Source organism: Rhea americana, unplaced genomic scaffold (assembly GCF_003343005.1).
Source record: "Rhea americana isolate MKP2758 unplaced genomic scaffold, rheAme1 scaffold_32, whole genome shotgun sequence".
NCBI classification, from domain to species: domain Eukaryota; kingdom Metazoa; phylum Chordata; class Aves; order Rheiformes; family Rheidae; genus Rhea; species Rhea americana.
The window spans coordinates 6,915,084-6,931,362 of NW_028186446.1; the positions used below are offsets into that span (position 1 = coordinate 6,915,084).

The following is a 16,279-nucleotide window of genomic DNA, read 5'->3' on the forward strand; positions in this document are numbered from 1 at the left end:
GCGGCTGTGAGGCTGGGGAGCCCCCAGCGCACACTGTCCACGGGCGAACGGAGGAAGGGCCAAGAACAGGCCGGATGGGACATCCAGCACCCACCGAATTCGGTACCCCTCCAAAGCACAGGCCGTCATACACATCAGCCCTAACAGATGCCGAGCAACCTGCTCTTCAACTCCACCAACATCTTAATCACTTCATTCTAATGTTTCACTGTCCTTCCCATTAGAAAGTTTCCCTAAGGCTTAACCAAATCTGCTCGCAGCAGTCTAAGCCTACTGCTTCTTACCAAATCCACAACGGCCATGGAAAATAGACTATTTCCTCCTTCTTTGCAACAGCCTTTTATAAACATGCTAGCACACTGTTTGCATGCTCCCTCCTGTTATCCCATCCATGGGCTAGACAATATCTTGCAGTCTTTCAGACTCAGGTCACACTTTCCAGCTCTCTGATTAAAACACAGCCCCTCTCTAATCGTCTCCCACACACTTGAGGGCACCAAAGAGCCATTAAGTTCTGCATGTGTGTAAACAGGCATATATTATACAGAGAGGGGTATTAAATAAAGAAGTAAAACCAATTATATTTAATAGTTGAAATAAATGTTCTGAAGTATCAGTAATGACTAGGTTTTCCAGCTGACTGAATGGTGGATCAGATTTAGATTAATTAATCCACAGCTCATGCTCATTGTCACATAGTAGGTTTCTTTGATTTCTTAAGTACTTACAGTGAGTGTATTTAAGATTTTTTATATTCCTATCTCATCTGTAGAGCTCCCTTCTCATGAAGTACTGTATTTCAATTTAATTTTTAAAGTAATTACATATTTGATGATTTTTTTTTTTATTACTACTGTTACTTGGCAAATGCTATATAGCATTGCAACAAATGGAATTCTAGTCAAAGTACCAGTAGAGGGCAATGGTACTGCATAGAAGAGGCCAGCGGACCCCTAGTGAAATCACCTTTGGTACAGAAAAAGAAGTTATTATGTACCACATGAACATTAAAGAAGGAAAAAAAATGTTTAAACTATAATTTGGTCCTATTGAAACACATTCTTCCTAATTTAAAGCAGTTTTACATGCTGACCCAAATCCAACAACCCTCTTTCTAGTTTGCGTTTTGTTAAAGTAGATTATAAACTTAGTTTATTAGCTGCAGTTTAACACTTATTATTTTCTAAATTAGAACTAATTACATTCTCTAAGTAGAAAATTAGATCAACAAGCTATTTCACTCTGTGCTAGCAATATGTCAATAGGATAATATTAAGTACATGCACTTTATTCAAATGTAAATTGACAGCCCTTTTTTCCCCCTACCTTTGAATATTCTCTACAGAGAAGACTATGCGGTCGTTTAACATGCCTCTGTAGAGTAAATTAAATTCAACTCTAATATAAATATAAATCAGCTCTAAAGAGTGCACGTTAATTGAAAAGGTAGGTTTTCTTTCTAGAACTCTCCAAGGAAACCAAAAGGCTACTGACAAGCCTGGGAGGCAAAACAGGCATTGCATAAACTTTTGCTGACAGGTTTCTTCTTTTCACAGTTGTCTCTTTACATCCACTTCCTGATTTGCTGGCACTTTTTAAGACAAGTTGGGCTGATTTTTTGGACCTTAAGAAAGGGTCTGGACCCTAAGAAAGGCATTGGCAAGTACCAGGCGCAGCCGGAAGCCTGGTATATTTAAAACACTGGTGCTGGGCTACATCTGTTTTAGCGAACGGTGCTGCTACCCCAACCAGAGCTGCGTGGTGAAGCAGACTCCGGGTCCACGCCTGGCATGAGCTTCAGGGGGTTGATCTGGACTAGCGCCACGTTTGGTGCYGCAGACTAAACGCTCATTAGCGGTCAGAGCCCTTGCAGCGCGTGCTCCGGTTTAGTCCCGTTTGCGGAGCGTCGGGTTTGAGCGCCCAGACCGCCCCGCACGGGCAAAGCGAGCGGGGCTCGCGGGAACAACCGGGGGACCCGCTCCAGCGGCACGCTCCTGGTTACACCGCGGGCACATCGCACACGGCAAGCTCTGGCTGCACTCCTGCACAGTAAGGTGCTCTGGGACAACACTCTGTCAGTGCTCAGGAAGTTTTTATTTGTTTTCTGATCTAAGATTGTTGGGGGAATGACACATAATCTTACCAGCTTGGGCATCTATAACAAGACACATTCTACCCATTTTAAGAKAAGATCTTCAGAAACATGTGGTCTTCACAGTTTCATGTAAAAATGTTTTATTCTGTTCAATTTACAATTCACGTAATGTGCTAAGCTCCCACAGATGATTAAGTAACATAGGCAGATCCTACTTTCATTGGGGAAGTTTAAGCCAACATATACTCCTTCTCCCACCTGCATCTGCCTGCAATGCACATTTTCTATACCAAGAAATAATACAGTTAAACAGGTGGGTTATTTGAGGTGTTGAAAAGACTGTATCAATAATGTAAATATAAACAAAATTACCTGATTGACGTGATCTAACTTAGGACAGGGTCTTCCACCGTTGTAGGGTTTTTCACGGAGCCATTTAGACCGAACCTTTACYCCGCTTCCACAGGATTTACTACAGCGTGACCAGTTGGACCATTCACTGAGTTTGCAGTCCGAGGGACACGGAATAATACAGGCTTCCTCGATATAACCTGAGCGAATGAAAAAAAAAAAAAAAAAAAAAAAAAAGGGAAATCGCTTCAGCATGTCACTCTGCCACTTCTCCCTAAAGCTCTCATCTGCTTCATTTAGATTGTCCAAAGTTTGACTTGACAGGGCTGTGTGAATAAAGAGATTTCTTCATCATTAGGGCTAAATTAAATTCTGCTGAAAATTGACACAGATAACCAGAGACTTTGTTAAGAGTAACAGCTGAGCATCCGCAGTATTATCTGATTAGGATTCACACTCGCCAGATTTCAGCATTCCAACTTTCTGACAGCTCGAATGTAATTGACACTAACCCATCTCTTGTCACATCATTCTTATGCTGCAGAAACATTTTTTTTCAAAGAAAAAGGTTTAATTAAAAGCCCCTCCATAATTTTATCAAGTCAGTCAACTGTGGTTATACATCAAAAAATCTAACTGAATCAAAAGAGAGGCTTCTTAGCAGCCTGGACCGAGGGAACTTAACACCTTGTGACCTTTCAGAGGTTAGAAAGAGAGAGTGCTTTGCCACATTAATGATCTGCCGATTAACCACCATCTGCCCTCAGCAGCGCACTGAATAATTGCACTGAATGGAAAAGCAGATGTTTCGTTTGGATAAGTCATGGGTCCTGAGAGGTTGGAAAGGGGTAGGACATGGTCTGCAGGGAGTAACAAGAAGCTTCAATTCACTGAATAAGTGAAAATGTCTTTCTTTCAAAAGCGACATATGCCATGGCTTTACAATGTGTGTCATTTATGTCAATATTTATAGCAGAAGCTATAAAATGTCAAATAAAAAGCCTGCTTTTGCCACATTTTTACTTCAACCAAACCTATATGAACTCTCCTCTCCCCTTTCCTTCTCCTAAAAAAGATACGAAACTGTGCTGTGTCAGACCTACAAAATATTTACTGTTTGCAAATGTTGACTTTAAAGACAAAAAAAGTACCTTGCTGTCTATAAAGTAGTGAAGTAAAATATTTGATGGATACCATTCTAAAATTAATACCTATGTGAGTAAGATCATTCTTAAATGAACGGCACAGCTTAGTATTCTTGGTTTAAAATGGGTTTCTTACGTATCATGGTATTTTTTGTCTTTGTCACTGCATGTTCAAAGCAATTGCTGTCATTTTCCTCAGCTCTGACGTTAGCAGCTTTATGTTTTCAATTTGTGCACGAATTCTAAGGAAAACTGTTCTGTCTCTTCTGAAAGCAAACAGTACCAAAGAATCACATGTAATGTAAAGAATCAAAACACTTAAAAGATTTTAATTTTGTATACTATTTCTAGCTCCTTCCATCAGTTTGCTTTAAAGACATAGAACTTTAGGGGGTTTTTTAACCATACACTTACAATAGGAGTATTTTACCTCTAAATTCAGATGATGGTTTTATTCCATATTGCTCTCTTATGTTTGTAAGTGTTAAACAGCTAAATAAACATACAGAGCACATCCTGAATTTGAGCACTGCAGAACTATTCTTCACCAAACCTATTTTCTTTCAATGGTTAAAACTATTAGATAGAATTATGATCATGTTTACTAAGTATTTCTTGCCATTTTACTGATCAGCTCAATGAAAGTGTATGAAAAAGTACACTCTGCTAGACAAAATATATTTCTGAAGCTCCTATCAATGCCCATCATAGATTGCCCTGCRGTAGTACATGCAAGATTGATTATATTTCACCTTACTTAACATCTCTACATTAGTCTTAGACAGATGTACCTGATTTCAAAGCCTCATCCTACACTGAACTCTGACTGCACAAATATCWAACTATATATTTGCACCAGAAATGAGTTTTCAACAAGCCCTTTTAGGCACACTACAAAGCTGTACACCCATACAATTAAGAAATTACTGAATTAAAATTCAGTAACTATAGCAAAACAGTTAAGAGAAACAATACCTCTCCAAACAATAAGATAAAATAAAYATTTAGTAAGATTCATTGCTTGATAAAAGTGTCTGAAGATTTTACAACTCTTTATGAAAACGCTTGACATCCTGAAATGCTGCATTTCCTTTCACATAACTTCTAATTAGTTTTTTACTTGAGAAACTTATCCACTTTAATGCAGTTATGTCATCTAGTATTTGATAAATTTCTTCCTCTGTAATTAATGTCTGGAAGAAACAAATTCAAGTTGATTTAAATCAATTGTACACCTTTAATTAGAYAAGTTAAATAAGTGGAGGCTGATTCAGGAAGACTTTATTTTAAGTATCTTCCATAAACATCTGAGCTATTTTAACTTTGTCTTAATTCATCTCAAAGGGATCTTCTCAATCTGCCTCAGCCATAAAGAAGGTCTTCTCTAGGATTTCACATTTTGGGACCTAGAAAACTAGGCAGTGGAACACTTCCTGGCGTACCAAAAGCAGCCTGCGTGGGACATACTCAACTAATCAGGTTGCCAAATTAATACTCATTTTGCTTTATTTTGCTCTCTGCTGATCCAAAATACAGCAATACATTTTTTTTGAGATAATGAGAATGTTAGCCAAAAAGGTTAGCCAGATTTTTAGAATCTTGCAAGCAGACACGGTATCAGATCAATTATACTCAAGTCAGATGTAATATTTTAATTACACTGAACTGTAGTCCAAGTGACTCCATAAAATGTCAAATGAATACATACCACCATGTTCATATAATCTAAGAAATATCCACGTCTGAGTCAGTCAYTACAACTGCTTTAGCACAGAATGCAATAAAACCCAAACAGCATCTTAATATAGATATAGGAAGCCCTCAYATTTGTTGTCAAGAGAAATGAAAGATAAGTATAAAAGACTCCTAATCATTGGTACAAAGATGAATAAAAAAAATAGATGAAGAACATGAACAGATTAAAGGGATCTAGAAGGGAGTTTCTCAGCTTCCAAGCATTCTTCAAACAGAAGAGAAAGAAATGAGTGAAGTTAGTTTTCATGGCAAAGAGACAAAAGTGGAAAGAACAGAGAGGACACAATATAAAAGAGGCACTGACAAGGAACTGAGGAAAGAGGAAGATAGACAGGGGGAGGGAAGAGGAAAATAAATGGCTCAGAACACAGAGTCATAAGAATCGCAGAGATACATACTGCAGAGGGAAAGAAAACAAAGAAAGAAGGAAAAAAGAAATAGCAATCTTGCCAAATGCAGTATCTTCACAAAGCACAAACGGGCCRCAATGCCCTAAAGACGTACTCGGATATCTCCTGACCAAACACTGAAAAGAGAATGAAGAATGCTCTCTCAGTTAAAAATAAGAGACCAAGGAAAGAAATAAAAAGACTCTGCTATGAGTTGGATTCTGCAAGTAATTAATGTGTAGAATGAAAATGACAAGTCCCCAGTTATAGCTGAGATTAAAATGCTTTTGGCACATTCATTCTTTGGTATCTTTTCTTCCTCTCAACAACCTCACTATTTCAGCTTCACTCCACAGTCAATTTAGTGGTTAGCTATGCCACTGGGCTCCCCTGAAATGAAAGCAGAAGTGGACTTCAAATTGCTTGCAGATATTTCTCTGGCTAAGAAAGAAGGCTGAATTAAATAAATTACCTGTTGTAAATGACTTATTGCACTCAATTTACTGCCCTTCTAATGACACTTTTCAACAAATGCTTCTCTGAAGCATGTCATCACCTCATACACATTTCTGTAAGCCTGATGTCAACATATGGTTTTAGGATGATTAAGGACAACAAGTGCCAGAGATCCACAGCAATCATTACTCAAAAATAATGAAAAAAATAAGTTTATATGCATTTTTTGCTTGTTTTTTGTTATATTTCAGGTGCTTATATTTGCATTTTTTTCCATGCTGTAAACATTTCAGTAAGTGAGAAGAGAATAAACTGTGATAGGTAATTTTCACATAGAAAAATTACATGCCAACAGGGCTAGTGATGTAGATACATAGTTTCTGACATGAACAGGACATGAATGAGGCTTTTTCCCTGTTTTCAGTTGCGTTTCCACTTCTGATCTAATCATCTTTGAAATGGCGTCCCTTATGTTAGAAACTGCAAAAGCTTAAAGTAGCAGTCAGTCTGTCCCCAAATAACCTCAAAGCTAAAGAGGGGCTCCAGTGGTGGAACATCACGCAATTATACCACACACATACAGAGAGGGACGCTCAAGAGAGGAAACCCTGGGATACTCTGGTACACAGCACCCTCCCTACACAGTCCAGAAGGGTATTGGAAAGAGACGGCCTATTCGGTTTCCCAGTGCAGTGGTCCATCCCACATCGCTTATTCCAGCTCCTATCAGCTGAACTCCACAGGCTGGTGAAATGGACAGTTGTCTACCAGGAACTAGAATATGACTACAATATCATTAAAGTTTTATTATTGAACCACAATTTATCAAATAGTTTTCAGTTACAAAGAGTATGAACTGAACTCAGTATTGAAAGGGAAAGCTTTACTGCCTCGTCATCAATTGGCTCTAAAATCTGGTCTACTAGAACAACATCATTAATGGATGTGATGGATAATTTATAATGGAGGGCTCAATTTACACTTCACACTTTGTCTAGTGAAAAACAAGTTAAGATACAAGCATATGGATATAAGATTCCCCCTTTTCATCCTCARACTACATCTATAATGTATAAGAAAAGACCCATTACTTGAGTTGTAGGGTGCAAACATAAATAACATCTTAAGAAGTGTTTATGTGAACTCTCTTGTCTTTAAGAGTGACAGAATTGTGCTCTTTCTCTCATGTAGGAAGTGTCACGTTATCTTTCTAAAAAACTGCAATGTCAGAATGGTTTATGGCATTTAATACAGATTCTTTTCAAAGAAATACAAACTTCTTGAGTCTCATCTTCCAAGAAGACAACGAAAAATACAACTTTCACATGTTACTGAAGATATATATAACTTTTGAGGCTAGTTATATTTCTACCTAGCTGTGGAATGATGGATTGAACTCCAGTATGACTTTCTTTTTATTTTCAGGATTACCTTTCAAAGTCTCAAAACCTGAGAGCAATTGCTAATGATTAACCATCTTCTGCATCAGCAGTCCTGTCTCTTGTGAACTAAACAGAAGCTTCTTACTGTCTCTGAGTTGATGAATGCCTTCCTTATGACTGACATACTATTGACAGAGCAGATATGGTGGTACCATAATGTAGAGGCTTATTCTAGTACTGAATAAGATGGTACTGGTGATAAAATGTGACAGATAGCATATTTCCAAGAGGAAACAGAATACAAGTATGAAATCCTACATATAAAAAAAATCTTAGCAAAGATGCAAGATATAAAACAGCAAAGTATTCGAATAGTAATAATAATTGGGAACCTAAATCTACTACCACACTAGATTAGATTTTTTTTTTTTTAATGGAAAATATATTCATTTTACGATTATATTTGACAGCAAGTCTCAATTTAATTTTTATGCTCTGTTATTTTTGTTGATAGATTTGCATTGCCTCAGGTTAGAATACTTAAAATGAAAAAGATTTTTAAAAGTCCCCGTAAGAGTGGACACAGCAGGTTCTAACTGGCATCTTAGACCATGTAGCCACTTTTATAACCTTTGCGATTTTACTATGAGACATATAAGCAATTAGATACAAAATTCCTCGATTCACACAGATACTCCCAGCTTCTGTTGTAAAAGTATTCACTGATACACAGATACTTCACTCTAATCCCCTGCATAAGCCTTGTAGCCATGGAGAACTTTGTAAAGTCAGCGCAAATCAATGCACCTCATTTAATTAATGCTAAAAAGTGAAATAATCTCACACTAATAAGGCAGCAGACAAACTATCCTGGACTAGTTGACTGTGCCTAAGGTCTTAACAGTAAACTGACATGAATTAAGAAGGGTAATATGACCTATATAAAAATATTACAGATGTCTGCCATGCTGTTATATTTACCTTCYCTACACACACACACATAGACACACTCAGCCACCTCTCCACTTATCTGGATCATAATTGCTATATGATGGAGAGAATCTAAATATTGTAAGTATTATAGTGATATATGTGACAGTGGCCTGCTTTTGATTTTGCTGTCATGAAGATACCAAGATACATCTTAAAGGGACCATGAAGAAACTGTATTTCAATGTTCTTTTAACAAAGATGCTAAAACAGATTGTTGGCAGACACACGTCATTATCCACATATACTAGTGAGGACAGGGATAATGCTATGAAAAACAACTGCTGCTCTTCTAATGGAAAAAATAATCTGAGTGTCAAATGAACTGTAGATTTTTGTATTTCTCCAGTAAAATTACCTATGTAGTACTGAAAGAAAGCTRGAAACAGGGAAATGGCAATTAATGTGTCTTCCATTGTGGCAAATGAATAAAAAGCAGGTCACTTAACATTTTAGCTGGCGTGGCCGCACCTGCTGACATTATCAGCTGTTAGCCCCTGTTCATACGCCACAGAACTGGTATGACTGAAAAATAACAAAAACAGAGTATTTCAAGTAGTTGCTGAATGGTGCTCTCTTCTATCATTAGATTTAGCTCAAACATATTGAAATGAGATGTTGAAATAATAGATATATCTAACACTGAAAATAGAGATAAAAAAAGAAAATAAAAGAATACCTTGTTACTCTGCAGCTGAAAGTTAGCTCTATTTTCAGCTGTTAGTTCAGGGTTTTTTTGAAGCACCTTTTAAGGAACAGAAAACTAAGGACCTTGTTTGGAAGGACTCTGCCTCCTCAGTATACCTGAAATCATCTCTTAAACTTGYAGTGTCTACAGATTTATTTAACTGTATTTTGCCTCTCCTTGCTTCAGAGTTATTTTCTACTCCTGAGTTTTTGAAACCTATTTATACTCGGGACTTTATGACTGCTCCCAAACTTTCAGCGAGTATCACAGGAATCCTCTTATGGGTCTACTAATTTAGGAGTCTGCTTTATGTCGCACCYGTCCATTTAGCTCCTCAGTGTCTGTGAAGTGTTAGTCAACTCTTCTCGAATCTACTGAAAATGAGATGTGTCAAGTAGTAAAAAGAGATCTGAAGTACTAATTCTTCTGAAATATTAATTCTTCTGCTCTGTTTATTGCTTCTTTCCTGAGGAAGTCAACTGAATTTTGATTATAAACATATAAATTTTCACAAAACAAACAGCTAAGAATGTTTTGGCACTGCAGAGCACATCTGTCTTCTGATTCTACCCACTCAAAACGGCATGACTTCCAACACAAACCTATTCACAGCTTCATAAATTTCCAAGGTAGTATTTACATAAAATCGTTGACAGTCTCACAATCTGAATTTCCTGTGGCATTTTAGTGTATCACATGATATATTAATAGCATTAGGGGGTCTCTAATTTGTTCCTCTTGTCAAATGTAGGGGATATTATCACAGGTGAAGAAATACAATTATCCCCTTGTCAGATTTCATGATTTCACAGTGCCATGACAACAAAAATTCAAGCAAAAGTTGAGCACAGACAGAGGATACATCTTCCTTAAATACTGACCTTGATATCTYGTTTCCTAGTCAAAGCTAATTTGCACAACATTGCAATTTTCACAGTTTGCAATTATATCTCATAAAATTGCAATATAATTGCAATTAAATACTATACTATTTGAAAAAGAACTAACAGACTCACAAGAACTAACAATAAAGCAAATTTCTGAAGAAAACACATCACATAGCCTAAACTGACTCTTTTTCTTTGGATCAGTTACAAAATTAGTGAAAAATTCAGTGCTGTCATTTCTATAGGGAAATAAGCAACTCTTAGAATTTTCAAGAATATCCCAAGCAGGCTTGAATTATGAGTCCTGTCAGGTTTAGCTAGAAAAGCTAAAAGGAGATTGATGGGAAGCTAGAAGGCACTTTTATTTGCTAGCAGGTGGGGTAACCACTGGGTTACCACAGAAGTCCCTTGCTGATTTGGCATAATACAGCTTTTACATTTGTTCTTAAAGACAAAAGTAAACAGCACACTGAAATCTAGAGACAATGCCAAACTGAAAACTGCCATATACCAAAGGCATGAAAACAACAACAAAAAATATCATAAATACTGGCAAGATATAAAATAAGATTTAACTGGTAAAACACCAGCTCACACATGTAGAGAAAAATAAATCATTGGAATATTATGCATGAATACAAAATAGATACTCAGAAAAGACAGCAAAAATAACCTCAGACCAGACTGAAACATTTAATTCATCTGTTAYAGCCCCTTTGTAACTGCAAAACTATGCTAAATCTGGGAAAATGTTAATGCTGAAGGTAGACAATAAATCCGGTGAGCCTTAAAAATTATCTGTACTATGTGTGTGCACAACACTTATCAATAATAGATGCTTGTTCTAGAAGAGCTAGTGAAAAAGAAACCATAATTTTAGTGACATATTCTTTAGTATCAAAGTCAGTTTAGATATCTGACCACCCCCTCTTATGGGGTACACTTGAAATTCTTGTCAAACAATTCTAAGGTGCACAAGGAAAGCAGGATCAGTCCTACTGCAATTCCAAGCTGCACCTGCCAATGCCTGCACCAAGATAAAGATACTCTCCCCCTGAAATGGAACTGATGAGAAAACACACATAGATGCCTGATGTGCTAGCAAAAAAAATGCAATGAAATTTGGGGGGGGGGAGAGGGAATCAAAGAAACAGAAACCTTAGTAAATTGACTTACAGAAAAAGAAATAAAGTAATAGATAGATAAATAAATAAATAAGGATTCAGGCTTCCCAATCAAAAATAAATATAGTAATGGTTCACAAATATTTCCAGTATTCAAAGAGAGCAAAAAGAGACCTCAATTCCGTGAGAAAATTGGGGTGAAATTGTAGCAAGAAAAACAAAACAAAGCAATGCTATTATTTTGGCAATTATATATAAAAATACAGCAATGATGTATTTTGGGAAGATTGTCTCTGGAGCCTACTAGTGCTAATGGCATATAAATGGTAGCTCTCAGTTTAGTAGGTATAATAACAACATTCTGTCAGTAGCTTTGCACTGATTTTTTATTCACTGTGATCACTGTGAGTGTAGGGGACATTCATTGATAATCCATTAGACTGGAAATTACTTCTTCTGGGATAACTATCATGAAGAGTTGTAACARGACAAACAAAGACAGTTGATAATATGCTTTTTCCATTTTTTATTCCTCTTTTATTTCTCTGATACTTTGTTATACAATTCCTTATTTATTTATTTATTTTATTTTGAWAGCTTTGGCTTAAGGTATTTGCTACTACTAAGCTTACTGAAGAAAAGAACACATTRAGTTCCAATTGTTTTATAATTAATAAGAAATACACTTGAATATGGGCATCAATCACTGCTGCAACAAGGAAAGCATGCAGTAAAGGCAGGACACGGTGTGCTCTGCAGAAAGAGATCAAACCACGAATGCGTCGGGGGGAGCCTGGGTTCTGTAATATCTCAAAAAAATTCCACATTCCTCTGCAATGTCGTTTGGTGGCTGCAAGAGACAAGCATCTCAACGCTATCGTTTCATGCTGCATGTTGAATTAGTAACATTTTACCTCTCTTTAAGAAGTTAGAGCAAAATGGGAAGCAGATACTCAGATGACTTCCCATTTTGTAAAACTGTGGCAAGCACTGATTTCTCAAAGCGCACTACTAACGCTTGAAGGCTGCTAAATCCAGCCCTGTTCTAGGCAACACAACAGTTCTCACCTTTTTCTGCTAGTTACCTCAAGTAGCACGTTCCCTGCCATGTACAGCACCTATGATTTGCTTTCAGATAGACAATTTCTGCTTCCCTCACATGTTATTGTCCCTTTGCTGTTGACACAAAACCTGACAGTCCCTACTCCTTGAAGGCAATGACGACTGGTATTAGGCCATTAGTCCCTCCGGCTTTGCAAGGATTTCAGTTCTTCTGTTATTTTCCACTTTACATTGACCAGGGTCTCTCTAGGCTCAATATTGCTTCTAACATGGAGTGGGTCTGGCGTTCTTGGTTTTACTTAATAAATTAAACAAACAAGCAAACAAACAAAAAAAGCGCACAAATCTGAGAAAACCATAGGCAAAAATGAAAACTGACCACCAGTTACTGCCTGGCTACTGGCAATGGTCACAAGTGAAACACACTGTTGAAAAGTAACCTCCCTGCCCGGAGAAACAGGAAATTAGTAAGTCTCTTTTCTACTGTTTTCTAATGATGATTYCCTGAACAATTAGGATTATTTCACATCTCTTTTTCAGCTTTCCTCACTATCTTTCTGGGGAGCTTTCTAATCCCCCTCAGGCCCAGGCAGATCTGTGTGTATACAGCCGCTGACATTGGAGTAGCTGGATTTTTTGGTACAGCAAATGTGGCAAATGTCCAGGTCAGGTCAAAAAAGTGCAGTATGTGCTTTCTCTCTCACCTCTTTAGAATATACAAAAGGACAAAAATAGGCAATTGGCTTAATTCTCTGCAGATGTCAATAGCCAGTGCAAGCAGCTGAGAATAAAACTAAGGAACATTAGAAGTATTCAGAGCTGAAAAGGAAAGGGTTTTCCTGTCCCATGACAGTTTACAGTTTTGGTATTTTTCAGTCATTCCAAAGTGAAACAGATARTAATCTAGAAAAATAATCCAATGTTGTTATTCAATTTTAGTTATAAGAATTTCAGTTGTTTAGTATTTATCTTTCAGTAAAAATTACCAAAAAAAAGTTTTGAATAAAAATAATCATGGAAGAAAATTCATCACACATTTATCTTCCAGCTCTGCTTTGAGATACTGAACTCAATGATCACCTTTCCATCTAACCACAAGGATATGCACGGTCTGGCTTGATGCATTCCGTTTACAATTTATCATAAGCAAAGTTCAAAATGGGAATTACTGGTGTTAATTAAAATTCCCATCAGTCATTCAACTTTTTTGATTAGCTATTTTAATTTAATCTAAGTAAATAAATGACATTTCTAATATCTTAGTTTATAAATTAAAATACATATACAAATTAAACAAGTTGACTATTTAATGGCATGAGACTAAACTCCAGCTCTTTATATCAATAACTCAGATATACAATTTTGCTCTGCATGCAGGAAAACAAATGAATACAAAAGATTTGGTAATGTACGTTAGCATATTTCTGGCTCAGTGAAGCCAGAAAGTTCCAGTTCTGGTCCTAATGCTATAGATACATCCACTTAATGCTATAGATACATCCACTTTAGGAGGGAGAACATTTTTGAAGAAAATTGTCCCCTCCAAGAGCACTGTGGATACAAAGACCGTAAAGTCTTTAAAAAGTCTAACTTTACCCATGACACTGAGAATTACACCTAGGCAGAAAAGTGTTGTGTGCTGTTGAATTCAGATTAATATGTATATTTTAAAGTGCTGAAGAGGAAAGGGGAAAGATAAGGCTATTTAAGGAAATTAAAGCTACCTGAAGACTCTATTTCAAGGAAATCAYTTCATTCTTTGCAAAAGGTCACAGCAGCCTGTGCTGTCCCTTTTTGTTTTTTGAGGCTTTGAACTTCCTAAATAACTTAATTCTCCAATGCATAGGTACAGTTATCAGGAAGAATGACAAGATTTGACTTTTCCATAAAACAAATACCTAGCTGGTAATTTACCATCATTTTACTTTTAAATATTGCACTGTACCAATCAGTAAAAATAAACTTTAYTTTGTATGTCTGAAGAATCTTACTTTTTAGATGTGTATAAAATGTGTGCTGGGTTTGAAGATATCTTGGGATAAAAAGCAGCCTGAGCAATAAACACTAATCTGCTAATTCTGCCTGTATGGATAGGTTATATGGAATAATGCAGGTAAGTAAAGAGATGAAAGAAAAGAGGTTTCTAAATACCATGACTGTTGCACCGTGATGTTTCCACAAGTCGACTGTTTTGATCGTAGCATGCCATGGCCTGGTAGCGGTAGCCTTGTCCACATTCTTTAATGTCTCCTTGTACTTTCATGCCCAGTAAGACTTCCACTTTTCCCTCTGGTAATATACAGTCCGACCAGTTCCCCACGGGTTGAGCACTGTATTTGTCACATGGACAAAACTGATTCTCAATCAGAGGATATAGCTGAGAGTTTTTGCATTTATCCCTTTTCTTACTTTTTCCTAGAAAGAAGAGAGAATTATTTTAGAAAGTTTGATTCAGTTTATATCCTACTCCTTCCCCAAATTCATTTAGTCATCAGTAATTTCAAAATAAAACCTCCAAAGGACACAAAGCTAATGCCAAAGTTTGCAAACACACGTGCTTGAAAATAAATACACATGCCTAAAAGTAGTTACATTAACCTTTATTCAATCAGTTAGATTAATAACTTGAATTTCTAAGATAATGAATGCCTACAGTTTGCACAGAGGCAACATATTTTAAGACAAAGCCACATATTTATGTTTAATTCAGATAAAAGAGCTTAGGGAATCCAGTTTGAAAATGTCAGCAGTTAAAAAAAATATACTATTTACCCTTTATTTCCTCATCAGTGTACATTCAGTCCACTAAATAATGTCTCACATATAGATAAAACTTTCTCAAATTAAAGAAAATTGCTGCAGGAAGTAACATGCATCTTTCTTATAGTAGCACATTCTTTCAAAATGTCAAAATCCTTTAATTTCATTACATGTTACTATATCATTTGTTAATAATTACTATTAGTTCCCTTTAATGGAATAAGCTGCTCCAGTAAATTTTTGTTTCTTTTCAAGTATCTTCTAGCAACTTGCTTCCCTTCCCCATCCGGAGTCTGCTCACCTCCTATCCAACAATCTTCTCTTTGGTAAAATTTGCTCTAATTTTCTTCCTAGGTATATTTCCCTATCATACAACTCTGGTATGATTGTAGGAGTCTTTGCAAAAATTGTTTTTACAAAGTTTGTTACTTAGATGAGACTATAAATGAATATTCTGCACTATTTTTCTTGCTTTTCAAAACAAAACCCCAGACACAATTTTGCAGCACCCTTAGGACAGTGCTGATGTTCACTACTGTCTGAGGTATAAATAGAAGCAWGGTACTTCATGAAGAAAATTTTCTCTTTCTTTTGATAGCACAACTGCATACTAAAAATATACCTCTCTTCCTCCTCATCTTTTCCCTACAAATAATTATGTATTCACCTTATGCGGTAGCCTGGATAACACGCTGTAACCCGGAACATACCATAGGAAAAATCGGAGTCTTAACAAGTTTGACAGAGCAGCTTAACTCAGCCCAGGGCAGCACCTCAAAGCATTAATACGGCGGCAAGAGGCAAGACTCTTCTTGTTTTGTTTTTTAAAACAAAAAAAAAATTGTTAGGGATTTTTCTTTTTTTTCCTGTGGAAGCAAACCTGCCATAAAGTTCACTGGTATTACAAGAGAGCCGCAGTGAGCCTTCCTGAAGGTTATGAATTATTCAGTGTTCCCGTACTGATTAACGGGGGGATGGCGCRGGGGATAGGGCTTGCATCCTTTCGCGCTCCTCCTGACGCCGCTAACGGGCACCCCCTCTGCTAGCTTTCCTCCACAACAGACTACACCGACTAATTGGCAAATAGTGCTGCGGCAGAGGCCAACTCTCACTTTCAAGGTTTCACTTATAATTTAGGAACAAAGCGTGGTTTTTTCTTCTCCTTTCCTGCAGAACAAATAAAGCAGCAGATTGA

General features: G+C 36.9%; 1 protein-coding gene across 4 annotated transcripts in view; it reads right to left on the bottom strand.

The window, feature by feature from the left end:
• The window catches only part of THSD7A (thrombospondin type 1 domain containing 7A), a 204,333-nt gene that overhangs the window by 32,520 nt on the left and 155,534 nt on the right, over positions 1 to 16,279 (bottom strand). For all 4 annotated transcript variants that reach the window (XM_085310555.1, XM_085310558.1, XM_085310556.1 and 1 more), the window contains 2 exons: positions 14,476 to 14,739; positions 2,468 to 2,646 (listed from right to left, as the gene is read on the bottom strand). In XM_085310555.1, coding sequence (XP_085166681.1) covers positions 2,468 to 2,646; positions 14,476 to 14,739 — 443 coding nt within the window. The remainder of the gene's footprint in view (positions 1 to 2,467; positions 2,647 to 14,475; positions 14,740 to 16,279) is intronic.